This window comes from Fundulus heteroclitus, chromosome 18 (genome assembly GCF_011125445.2).
Source record: "Fundulus heteroclitus isolate FHET01 chromosome 18, MU-UCD_Fhet_4.1, whole genome shotgun sequence".
Taxonomy (NCBI): Eukaryota; Metazoa; Chordata; class Actinopteri; order Cyprinodontiformes; family Fundulidae; genus Fundulus; species Fundulus heteroclitus.
The window spans coordinates 12088320-12101277 of NC_046378.1; the positions used below are offsets into that span (position 1 = coordinate 12088320).

Sequence of the window (12958 nt, forward strand, 5' to 3'; positions counted from 1 at the left end):
AAATTCAGAACAGCTTACCGGGGGATTTTAGAGCACTTCCAGCTTCCATCTGCTGTCAAGTTTTATGGAGACGCTGATTTCATTTTCAAGCAGGATTTAGCACCTGCCTACTCTGCCAAAAATAGCAATACCTTTTTAGATGGGCATAGTGTCAGTGTTGCCAGCAAACTGACCTGCTCTAAACATTACATAGACTCTTTGGAGTATTGTCAAGAGGAAGATGAGTGACACCAGCCCTAATGATCCAGGTTAAGCTGAAGACCGCTATCAAAGGAACCTGGGTTTAACTCCTCAGCAGAGCCAAAGGCTGATAACCTCCTTTTCACTCCGCGTTGATGCACTAATTCATGCAAAATAACTCAGTATTCAGTGTATGTACTTCATGTGCTGTGGTTTCATGTACAGTACAGAACATACTTTTCAGTGAGCTAACATGTTTGTATTTAAAACTATTTGCTTTAAATATTTTAATGTAATATTCACATTATATTATATGCAGGGTTGGGTTTGACAGTTACCCAACCCCTGTAGTTCCCAGTCAGCTCAGCACACCCCTGGGAGCCACAGGCCCACCACTCCGGGAAGTGGAACAAGGGCAGATAACACTCTACCAAGACGGCATACAACCCAATGGCACACCCAGAATCCTGCAGCGGAAGCAAAGGGTCCACACTGAACCCCCTGCCCCCCCCCCCCTCCGAGTCTGAGTCTGAGAATTGATGAAGCAGATTAATGTGGCACCTTCGGGGATGGAGGTCCCCTGTTCTCACCCTGATATCTTCCTGGATTTCTGGTCACACAAGGACAGGAAATCAAGGGGCAATGGTGGCCTAGTGGTTAGAAAGCAGGGTGTTTGTGTCCTGGAGAAACTGCAAGGTTCTGGGTTCAAGTCACACAGACTGCCACTCTCTGAGCAAGAGTCCCAGAACGCTCCCTTGACACCACCCAGTGGCAGCTCACTTCTCCCTAAGGTATGTTCTCTGAAATGCAGAGAACAAATTTCATTGGAGTGTATGCTGCAATGACAAATAAAGATCATTATTAAGGAAGTAGTACTTTTGAATTAATGCCTTAAAATTCAATTAGAGTATTGTTAAATAACCGATAAGAAGCTCACATGACCATTCCATCATCATTACGTTTTCAAATTGTTAGATTGTTAGAATTAACCGCACCCTGTTGCAGTTCTCTCAGGTGTTTTTAATGAAAAAAGTGGTCTTCTCTATTGTAGACTTGGGTAGTAATAAAAAGACTCTTGAAACAGGAACTACTTAACATATTTAATCTAACAAGGCAGAGGGATGTTTACAGCTTCAGTACTGGACTCTCGTACATAAAACCATCCGAGACAGGTAAGAACAGAAAATGGAGAGTCCTCATCATCTGTTATGTAAGTAATATATAGAACCAAGTGTGTACATCCCTGAAAGGGGGTGTACCATATGACATCAGTGTCCTCGCATGTCATTGGTGGAGAATATCAAACTACATTCTGGATGTGACCAAAGTGACCCATTTACCCTTAATCAGTCATTATGTCCTATCTAAGTATGTCCGCCTCTGAGTCTCCAGTGCCCGTGGTTTATCTGTTGTTACCTGCTTTCTGCAGTTTCAGCAGCCGTAATCTCATAATTCTTAACTAAATGTTATTGGGTAAACGTCTTAATTTGAAGAAAGTAATTTAAAAAATTGTCTCATTCCAGCATTTAGTAAATATAAAAAAAATAACTGACCTAAATGTAATGTTCTATAAGCTTATTTTTTATGCTATCATAATAAAGAATAGTGAGTAGCCAGGCTAAAACCCAGACAACTAAGTTTGTCCACTGGAGCTGGAGGAGTAATTAATGATACAGAGACTGACCTATTCTTCAAATGGTACCATGTATAACAACAAAGAAAATAGTGACAAAAAATATATGAAATAAATAAGCACAACAAAGTACCAAATACCAAATAAATGACATACAAGTTGCTACAACAGTTATTAAGTGCACTTAGAAGTTCTTATAAGGGAAATTGAAATGATGCAGATCCCGGTCCAAAAGAGATATCCATCAAATTGTGCCAGGTGAGAAGTGACTTGACACAGCGACCATGCCTCATAGATATCATATGAGTCCAAGGGGAAGAAAACAAAAGCCGTTTTATGCTGGTTTGGTGAAATGGGGCTCAGCGTCCTCCCAGACCACAGGGCAGTTCAGTTTTAGGCTGGCGTTCTGTACTCCTAGCAAACCAGTTGCTCAGCTCACCATCCACAAACCTCTGGACTGTTGGTCAGGAAATCCAATTCAGCCAATTAAACGTCCAAGTTCACCCGGCCAATTCCATAATAATCTCACATTCCATGGCTGTAAACACCTTTGTGTCCGCTGGTTGTCAGTCTGGTGACGGCTACCTGTTGGCTTCCCCCATTCATCTGCTTGAGACAAAGTGAACGCAGCTTGTACAGTTGTTCCACAGCATATCATTGGGTAAGCGTGGTCACTTGACTTATGTGAAAGTCAACTAACACGTGATCAATGTAAGCACATAACTTAAGTGGCGTTCAAGGACAACAGAAAGTGGGAATTTAGAAAACACAGATCTAGGGGAAAGAAATGTAGATATACATATAGATTTTACCCTGGGTTACATAAAGCTAAAAAAAATTCTGATTTAACATCAGAGAAAGAAATGGTTAATGTGTCGTTTTATACAGGGTATAATGGGTAAGTATCTGGTTTCAGTTGTTAGATGTGTGGAGAAATTGTCACTTAGCTGGCTGGAGAGAAAAACAGATGGGAAGCCATGGAGTTTGGTGTGTAACTGCACACTAAACGATGTCCATGAAGCGTCTGAGTCAGTGTGAACCGATTTAACTCATTCTGCCGTGTCGCACATTTCCTACATTTAGATCAAACCAGACTTGTTTGGTTTGCCAACAACTTTCCCATCTAGATGTTAAAATGTCACAGACCAACACACCAACACATATACGTGTGAAGCTCGAAGCTGACACAGAAAACACTCAACATCTCCCACACTGATAGACATCCAAGCAGGTTATTTCTCATCATGGGCTTCCTGACTTGATACGGGTTTATAACCCAAGGAAAGGAAGTGGCCACTCTGCTGCTCTTTTCAAATACAACCTGCAGCTGTGTACACACACGCACAGAGCTTACGCACACAAACCATCCATGCTCCTCACACGTACATTTCAACCAGCGAAGAGGAAGTGGTGCTTTCTTATTTCATCCAACGCACGCAATCTTACTCTCTCATACAGTTTCTCAAACCCAAACCATAACACGCATGCACGCACTGGGTCACATATACTCATTGTCACACGCCACTTTGTTGTTTTTTTCCTCCGACACCCACATCCACAATTTTTTTTTTTTCACACTTGCATTCACAAGTGCACACAATCACGCACACAGATTAACACAATCACAACGGTGTTGGCCTGTGGCACTAACACCGAGTTTCTCCGACCTCCCATGCTGGTGGGGGTTAAAAAAAAAAGGTGGCCTGGGCTGAGCCTGAGTAAAAATATACAACACAGGGCTTTGCTGTCTGGAGACAAATCGTGTTGTTTTATGAGGCAAACCATTTTCCTTTGGAAGAGTTTAATGACAAGGCCTCACATTCTGAGGACTTGCATTGTTACAGACTAAACAATTACATTTTAGTCGTTATTTGGCAGACTATGAGTTGATTGTCTTGAGTGTTTTGAGGTTAACACTAATGTATTTTAAAGGGTCAGCATTTTCAAAGTTTTTCTTCAGATCTATGTAAAGCTCCAATCAACCTGTGATTGGAGCTGTAAATAAAGCTTTTAAGCTAGTCCATGATCTTCTTTTTTTAATGGTTGTGATCTGGGCCAGTCCAGAAGCTGAATGTTAGCCTGCTTTTTACATTTTACAAACCAGTGTTTTGCAACGATAACCGACTTTGTCTACTTTTCAACAATCTGACACAAACCATCCTCTTCAGATCAGAGGCAGTTAATTAGAACACTTAAGGAACGTTCCAGGATACACCATTTTCTTACATTTCTCAAACCAGTCATAAGATCCTAAAACACTGGGTTCACTGTCCACGTTGACATTATCAAGCATGGTGGAGGTAGTATCACGCTGGGGACTTGTTACACTGCCAGTGTTGCGTAGGAGCAAAATTGCAGAGAGCACGTCCAGCGAATCAAAACGTTTTCTTGCTTATAGCATTATAAAGCTGTGAGTTATATACTTCTTCATTAGACACGTTCCTTCGAAAAGTGATGGCATTTTGCTGTGTAGTTATCCTTTGCAAGCAAAAAAAAGAATGCTACAATTTTGGATGAGTTGTCAGATACCCTGCCAGAATCATCCCAGACCATTGTCAATGGTTAGAAAAACATGTGGCCAAGATGCAACTTGTTAAGGGATATTTATCCAAACATTAGTTCATATGTTGGCACCTGTATGTTCTTTGACTCTTTGTGGATCAGAGGAAATTCCCAATAAATTCAAACTTCTGCACGAAATTCATGATTTTAAAACTTATTGAAGTTAACGCTGTGTAGTCGCTCTGTCCTGAAAAAAATTACAGCTTAAATGCATTGTTAAGGCCCAAAATTCATATAACATATATGATAATGATAAGAAATTTAAAATTGGAAGTTTATACTTCCCTCTAGACAAGTATGATATTTATGGTCTTTGCCTGGTCCTTTATATGCGTTGCTGAGTAGCAGAATGTATGGCTGTTGTTTATTTTTGGTCAATCTGTAATATTAACTTAAAGCTTCTGTCTTGTTGTTATTGTAGTTTATGAAAATTAATTTAATACATAAAATGGACTCCTACTGCACTGTGTTTTTGTTTTTTTGCAGCTGGCTTCTGCTCTGGAAGAGCAAAAGTCTCAGAGTGCTCTGCGCCTACAGGAGCAGTTGCAGGAGCTTCGAAGGGAGGCTGATCTAGAGCTGAAGACGGAGAGGGAGAAGAGCCAGACGTTGATTACTCAGTGTCAACAAGAAAATTCACAGCTTCACTTGAAGGTGCACAACTGAGTTCGTATGTAAATGACTAAAAAAATCCAACATGCAGAACGCCATTTGGGACATTTTGCCTTCTTTCTTAAAGCAGCACCATGTAAGTTTTGACCCAAGTATTAGCTTAATTTGAGCAGTGTTAAATGATTTTTTTCTGGGCAATATACAGCACTTGGGAGGCTCAGTGCAGGTTGCCCCTCTCAAAAAACTTGCCTATGCAAGGTGAGAGGGTCGGATCCGTCGCTGAATGGGTCGTGTGACTTAAAGAGGCGCTCTAGGTCACATGAACCATTGTAGGTTACGGAAACAAAACAAAACAGATATAACCCTCACCTGATCAGGCATATTTTTGGTTGTCTGATGTAGGATTAAATCTAGAGGGGTGAATGTGGCCTTGTCTCCTGTTAGGATCCCCAGGGGTGGGATTACTTAGTTTAGCCCCCTGGGGATCCTGCAGTCTGTTTATTGTTCACCACTAGATCACTGTTTTTGTCACCTGTTTAGCTTTCTGTCAGTAGTTAGGTTTAATATAAGTTTAGTTGTTCTGTTAGCCCCTTATTCTATGTTTATCTTCCTTTATTCGCATTCTTTCAACATTAGGTTTTAGACAATCTTGATTGTTAGATTGAGCTCCCGTTAGGTTTCTTCTGTAATCAGATCTATTTCTGTGTTACCTGATTAGTTATCTCTTTGGGGTTTATTAGATTCTTGTATCCGGTTTCTGTTCTGACTTGTTATTTCTGCAGTTCTGTTCTTTCTTAGTTTAGTAGGATTCTTCCCCATGTCTGGTCCATTATCTGTTTCCTGTAGTTCTATTAATTCCCTGCACCTGCCGGTTCATTACTCTTCCTTTTCTTCAGCCTGATTGTATCCCTCGGTTCACCTGTGCCTAATTACTACCCTATTGTTTCCCTCTGTCTCGTCCCCTTTATATTTAGTCCACGCTCTCAGGTTGTCCGTCTTCATTCATGCATCAACTCCGTTCTGGTCTCATCTATGCTGCTGATTCCTGGTTTCCCCTGACTCTCTGTAAGCCTTGTGTTATTTTGAATAAACACCACTAACCAACATGCGACTCCCAAGCTCTTGTCTGCACTTCATTCCGGTTCTACAAAGCTTGACAACTCCGTGACTTCTCAATCTGCTGGTCCAAAGCGGTCTGGTATCAGATTTCAAAGCACGGCCTTAAGGGCCACTAAACCTGGAAGATACAAGTCTAGCGCCCCCAGTGGCTAAACGTCACCAGGGGCTGCTTTAATTAGGTGACATTTTAATTGAGCTGGGTATCACCTAAGCAGATGTCCCATCTGACGGCAGCTTTAAAATTTTATAAAGTTTAGCACAGCTTGAAGCTCTTTTTGCGATGCCGCCTACTTTAAATCAATAAGGTCCAAACAGTTCAGTTTACTCTTCATTAAGGACGTGTTTGAACTGAGAAGCAGCTGCTCTAACTTCCCTCCAACAGCTTCCCTCATCATTTGTCTGTGCAGTCCCTGTGGGGGTATTTACCTTGCATGACTCTCGGCGTTCTTGCAGCACACACACTTGCATGCAGACAGCATGATTATTCTGTGTGGTTTGCAAGAGATTTTAAATCCAGACAGCGGAGGTGAGACTGCAGAAAGAGACACGCAAACAGCCCTCCTACATTGTGAAATATATATCCACCCACGGCATGAATGTATGAGTAACAAGGAAGCGCACTGAAGTTTTAGCAGGAATGCGACCACTCATTTGTCAGACAATATATTTCCAGTTTGTGGAGAAATGCTTAATTCCTCCTTCTGTTCCTGCAGTGTTTTTCACTGCAGATTCCCTCCTACTCACTACCTGTGCAAAGACTAATCGTGGTCACAGAAAACACTGACGCCCTCTAAAACAGATGAACTCAATGTGATTTCGCTTTTACTGTGATCTTCAAATAATGTTTTAATCTGCAAAAAAAAAAAATAGAGCAACCAGAAGAAGAATTCTTCTGAAATGTGGTGAAGATGGGGACTAAGTGTCTATAATGTACTATCTGAAATCATCCCCCCTTTTTCTTAGCTGGAGGAGAGAAGGCTGGAGTTGCAGTGTCTGAGAGAGGAGCTTCAGCAGGAGAAGAAATGCAGAGAGGATGAGAGGAGGACACAAGAGGCAGCGAGGGAGAGGAGAGAGAAGGAGGCACACCGACAGGAGGCGCAAGAGCTGAGTCAAGCTAAAGCTGAGCTAACCTTGATGAGTGAGAAGAATGCTGCACTCAAAGAAGAGGTAGGTATGCATTGCTTTTCAGAAGTATTCATACTGTCTAAACTTTTCACTTTTTGTCACGGCACAACCACAAACATCAGCCTATTTTATTGCAATTTTGTGTAATAGACCGACAAAAATTAGTATGTGACTCTTTTTTTGTATTTGATTTATTTTTTACTATAACTATCTGGAAAAAAAAACATGCCTGGTGTTTAAAGTTTGCCATGAGCCACGGCGAATATACGGAAGGAGGTGCCGTGATCAGGGGCCTCATGCACACAAGAGTGCGCAGATTTCACAATAAAAGTTCCAGTAAGGAGAAATCTGGAAAGTTGCGGAGCACAAACTGGCAGAAATCCCAATAAAGTACATTGATGTTTGTTGTCAAAATGTGGGACAAAATGTGAAATGGAGGATATAAAGAGCTTCATCAAGGCACAGCATGTCAGCACGTATGTGTCACTACCGTTTCTCCAAAGCGTGTTCCAGTTGCTTAGGAAGTCAGAGTGACTTAAAGGACATTTTCATCTGCCTGGTATTTCCCACTAGTGTCTTTCTGTGCCAGCACCAGTCACCCAACGCTTAGAATAAATTTAGCCGCTGTGTATCTCCGGGAGTGTGACTGTAGACGAAACAAAGTGAGGGACTTTTTAATGGACCAAAAGCCGAGAGCGCCGCAGACAGAGTTCACGTTTGCCTCAGCAGCAGAGTCTGCAGCGATGCATCTCTGTGCCAGCAGCGTCCACATGCAGCTCGTTTTCTGAGCGAAGCGATAAAACGTGAGAAGATGGAAGGACATCAAAGGGAACAAGATGGGATTTACATTTAAACGGTTCGTAGGGAGTGAGGCAGAGCCGCTTTGCATGTATGTTTGTGTGAGGGAGTTGGTGAAAGCGATTTGGGAGGAAAACGTATGAGCGAACAACAAAGACAAAACTCTTCGGGGCATCTTGCTAAAGTGAGAGGCAGCCGTACATTTGGTAGATATTTGCAGCGAATGTGTTTACCATGTCTGATGTGAAAGGAAGAGTGTGAGGGCTGCAGTCACGCCATGCATCAGCTATCTAACCACTAACGCACACAAACACACGCACAATCCCATGCAAACAAGCAGACGTCTCATTTTTTTGGACCTGCTACCCTGTGCGAGCGCTAGCCAAGCTTTCCCTCTCTCGCTTCATAAATTATCTGCCGCATTGTAGCACTGAAACTGAAATTACATTTCTTTGTTCCTGCAGCTGCACCTGAGAATTTCTGATCTGCTTGTCCCTCTTGTCACCTCGCCCAAAAGCAATGCAACTGACTGCATATGCTCTAGCACCATGTTTTTTTTGGTTATTTTTTTACACATATACACCAGAAGCTTTTCTTTTCCAGCATGACTGTGGTCAACGGTCATCTCATGTCATTTTGATACTACTGTCAAGTTTTCAATGATGAAGAATATAAGGAATATCTGCATGCATCTAAAGCTTAAGGAGCATGCAATCCTGGTAGTTCAGGGGTTTTGTTTTTTTATTATTTTAACTTGATTGGATACCTTGCGTGAGCCGTCCTTGTGTTTACCCCGTAACCTTGCAAAAGCATTTTGAATGTTTGCTCCCTTCGGCTCTGTTTTTTGCTGACAGCAGTTACACACTGTGGCTTTAGAAAACAGTCTTTGAGAGCTGTGGGACAAACCAAAACACTGAAGTCGCAAAAACATCAAACCAAAACCAAAACGGTGAACTGAAAAGCTCTGACTGCGCACAGTGGCAGAAGTGCAGATTAAGAGTTTTCTCCGTTGGATGGGCACCGCTCGCATTTCAGTGTGCATATTTTTTACTGTATATTCATTTAAAATTCTATGAGAACCGGCTGATGAGTACAAAAAAATTTAAAGTCTTGAATCGGAACGCATGGCTGAACAGAATGTCATGTCTTCTATAAAAAAAAAAAACTGTAAATCTGTCACATTGAATTCATTTGTAAAACATGGGGGATTATACATGACAGGCAGAAGATCTTTCAGGAAAATGGATTTTGCTCCCACTCTTCACTGCATTTTGTTAATTACATCCAAAAGCTCTGGATCCAAATTCCCCTTCCAAATCTGCATATATTGGCATCCCTGACATAAATATCTAAAAAAGTTTAAAACACATTTTTCATTTATTGCAGATGTAATGCTAGTGCAATAAATGGAGTACACCATTGGAGAAGTCTTCAAACCATCAGAGGGCAACACGTGGACACACAGGACAAACCAACATGTACCCACACGCTCACTCTTAGGGAGAAGTTAACCAGATAACCTAACTTTCATACTTTTGGACTTTGGGAGTAGGGAATTCAGAGAGAACCCACAAGCAGAAGGAAAACCAGCAAAATGCAAGCGGAAATGACCCCACCGGGAGAAGAACCCTGCAGTCCTAACAACACTTTCTTACTGGGGTCGGAAGAAAAGAAAAAAAAACATGTCAGAATATTTCTTTTACCAAAATCACTGGCACTACATTTATTGGTTATAATTACTTCAGTTAGTCTTCACCTATAATGTTTCAGGGTCGGAGCAAGCAGAGAGGAGGATCTTTGACCAAATCATCTTTGCAAACAATTTGAGTTTATCCTGGGCCCTGTCTGATGTTCTCTTCCCTCGTTCACCACCTTATCCAAGCTTATCTCTTGTTACTACAAAGAGCTCATGATGCCGCGCTCTCTGACAAGGTTCCCAGGACTTTTGAAAAAGAAACAGACCCACAGCATCCCAGATCCTCCGCCATAATTAACAGTGGGCAAAAGGTGTTTACATTTGGGATGGTTGGACAGACGTCCAATTAACATGCTAGAAAGCGTCTAATGGTTATTAAGAAGACATGTTTGCACTAGGATGACACTCTGTGCCCTCCTTCTTCAACAGTGAGCTTTGGAGATGTTTTACCTACCTTATTGCCCTGCTCACTGTTCATGGTGGCAAAAAAAACGTAGTTCTTTATACAACCTTGTTTGACACACTTTGACTTATTTTTTATGCTGAATCTACTTAACTATTGCGTTGATCTGCAGAGAAGTATAATGCAAAGGGCACATTTTCTTTTCTTCACCTTTTTAAAAAATGTATAACATAAAGGGGCTTATGTTGTGTCATACTTCTTGCCCAGGGAAGCCATGGATCACTGATTAAAATTTCCTAGAAACGGCGATCGACTTAGAAAAGGGCTTCAGTTACATTTGTATGATAGTTGTTACGTCAGGGATTTTGTTGAAAATATATATTGTCCAATGTTTTCTCTGAACTGAATTATTCAAACTGTTTTTCAGAGTAACGCAATGAAAAAAAATAGCTAACTCTTTACACATCTTTACCAGGGATGCGGATTGGTTGGCCACAGAGAACTAAGTTAAGAGTTTCAGACGTTAGATTATTTCTTTGTTTACATAAAAACTGTTGATTTGATGGCTGAGTCACAGAAACGGCATCATCCCACGGTAGCCTGTAAAGGTTACTAAATCTCTCATCTGCCTCCTATCATCTTGTCATCATTTGATCATTACCTTACATCGCCCCTCCCCTCCCTCCCACATTCATGCAGCTGAGCTTTGTAGCGTTGTAGTCTGACAGCCTTTTAACAGCCTTCGCTCTCTGCTCTCCATCCGCCTCTTTCAGACTGCCTGTCCAGAACGGTTCAGCCAGTTCAAGGTGCCCCGATGTCAATTTCACAGCTGACATGCTCCTTTATGTCAGTCGTAGGCCCTCAGCTCAACGTCTCCCCCCCCCCCCCTCACCACCGCCACCCTCATCTTTCTCATCTCGTTTAAACAGCCCATTTCCTTTACCATGCTACGACAGAAGTCGATGCAGATCTATTGGCATAATCTCTTCAAATAACCTTTCCTTCTTTCACTCTTTTTCCTTTCTATTCCTTCCATCTTCTCCTGTTCTTAATTACATCTTTAATTATCCATCCCAGCTTGTATCTGGTTCATCTCTTTTATTGTGTTTTTCCTTCAGCCGTATTGATCTGTGACCGTGTTGGAGATAACTTGGTTTTGATCCTGACCTTGTGATATTGCTCTGTTGCTAAGCTACTGTGTCACAGTCGGAGCATTTTCCTCAACTGCTGAAGGACATCAGTGACCTTTCACCTATCTGTTTTTCCAGACATCAAAATAATGATCATTCTCTCGGGAATTACGCGTCACTCTAAGACTGAACAACAACAACAAAAATCAGGTCGAAGCCACTTTTCATCCTTTAGCAGAGGCGCCAGAGTTGTGTTTATGGATTTCTGTCCACGAGATGAAACGTCTTGTGAATTGCAGACTCCTAATGGGAATCTCACTGGATCGGCAGTTTTTCGTCCAACATCGACTCCTGCTGCGTTGATAGATTTGGATGTTCGTCTCGCGTTACGCTGTGTGTCAATGGGTTTTCGAACGCTGCCTACAGGACTGGTTTTTGTTTGCTTACTCGATGGAAATGAGTTAATCGCAAAGTTGGTTGTATTTTTAAATAGTAAATTTTACCGAATGAATGCAACAAATGTATTGCAGATTTTCGAGTATGTTTCTTCCAAAACCATGCAGTATATATATATGTGTGTGTGTGTGTGTGTGTGTGTGTGTGTGTGTGTGTGTGTGTGTGTAGATGAGGATTTTTAAGGCCCCTGCTGCAAGACAAATATTTTAGATTTTTAATGGATAATTGTGCGTATCTCGGCTGGATCTCAATAGGTGAGAACATTGCTGAAAAGTTTATTTTCATTATTTATTACAAAAGGGTGAAATTCATATTTAGATTAAGCACACAGATTTTAAGTAGTTCCTTGAAAATGACAATATGAAATATTAGGACCAATAAAAAAAAAATCTTTTTAAAACACAAATATCACCCAAACATGTCTACAATTATGCACTCAATACTAACAAATCAAGGTTTTCAAATATCAAATGTTAAAAAAAACCTGTGCTATAAGTGTAATCATTCACAGTAATCTCCATTGCTGTGTTTGGATTGACTCCAGGAGTGATTTCTGCCGCAGGCAACTTAAAGGCTCCCACATACTCGTACTGACGTGACTGCTTTATATGTGACAGTGAGCTAACACACCGAGCAGGCAGTCACGATGATGCTCAGCGTCACAGCCAATCTGCGGCACACTGGCAGGTGTGCGTTGGGTGCTTGGTGGAGAAGAAACGGTGCCAGGCGATCAACAAGCTCATCAAACGTCCTACTATCCATTCCCTGCCTAGTCAAACTAGTAGGCATGTAATGTGGGAAATTAGTAGGCTCCACTATGAAGTCCTTAGACAGTTTGCACGGCTCACTGTATGCGCATGGAGTCTGCCCCTTGGCTAAGAAATCGCTGTGGTCTTCCATCGGGGGCTTTGTAAGATGTTTTTTATCATGTTGTAGGTCACAACGTAGCTTCCCCCTCTCGGTGCAACGGCTTTGTAAACATTGTATGTTGCGGTCTTGCTTTGCAGGGTGTCTAGAGTGAAAAATGTCCACACAGCGGACATGTTGAGATTAAAAGTTGGTTATCCACAGTGCTTTGGATCAATGCACCTCTGCTAGTTGGCTGCTAACAGTGGAATGGATCTCCTGGAAGGAGCCGTGTTATGAGTCCCGGCTCCCTGCAGGAGATCCACTCCAGTTAGCAAACAGCTAACGCAGCAGACAGTAGAGACGCAGGAGACTTTTCAGCAGAAGACATTAAAGCACAG

General features: G+C 41.8%; 1 protein-coding gene across 2 annotated transcripts in view; it reads left to right on the forward strand.

Moving 5' to 3' along the window:
- The window catches only part of lekr1 (leucine, glutamate and lysine rich 1), a 157977-nt gene that overhangs the window by 131687 nt on the left and 13332 nt on the right, over positions 1 to 12958 (forward strand). For both annotated transcript variants that reach the window (XM_036149971.1, XM_036149972.1), the window contains exons 10-11: positions 4862 to 5026; positions 7067 to 7270. In XM_036149971.1, coding sequence (XP_036005864.1) covers positions 4862 to 5026; positions 7067 to 7270 — 369 coding nt within the window. The remainder of the gene's footprint in view (positions 1 to 4861; positions 5027 to 7066; positions 7271 to 12958) is intronic.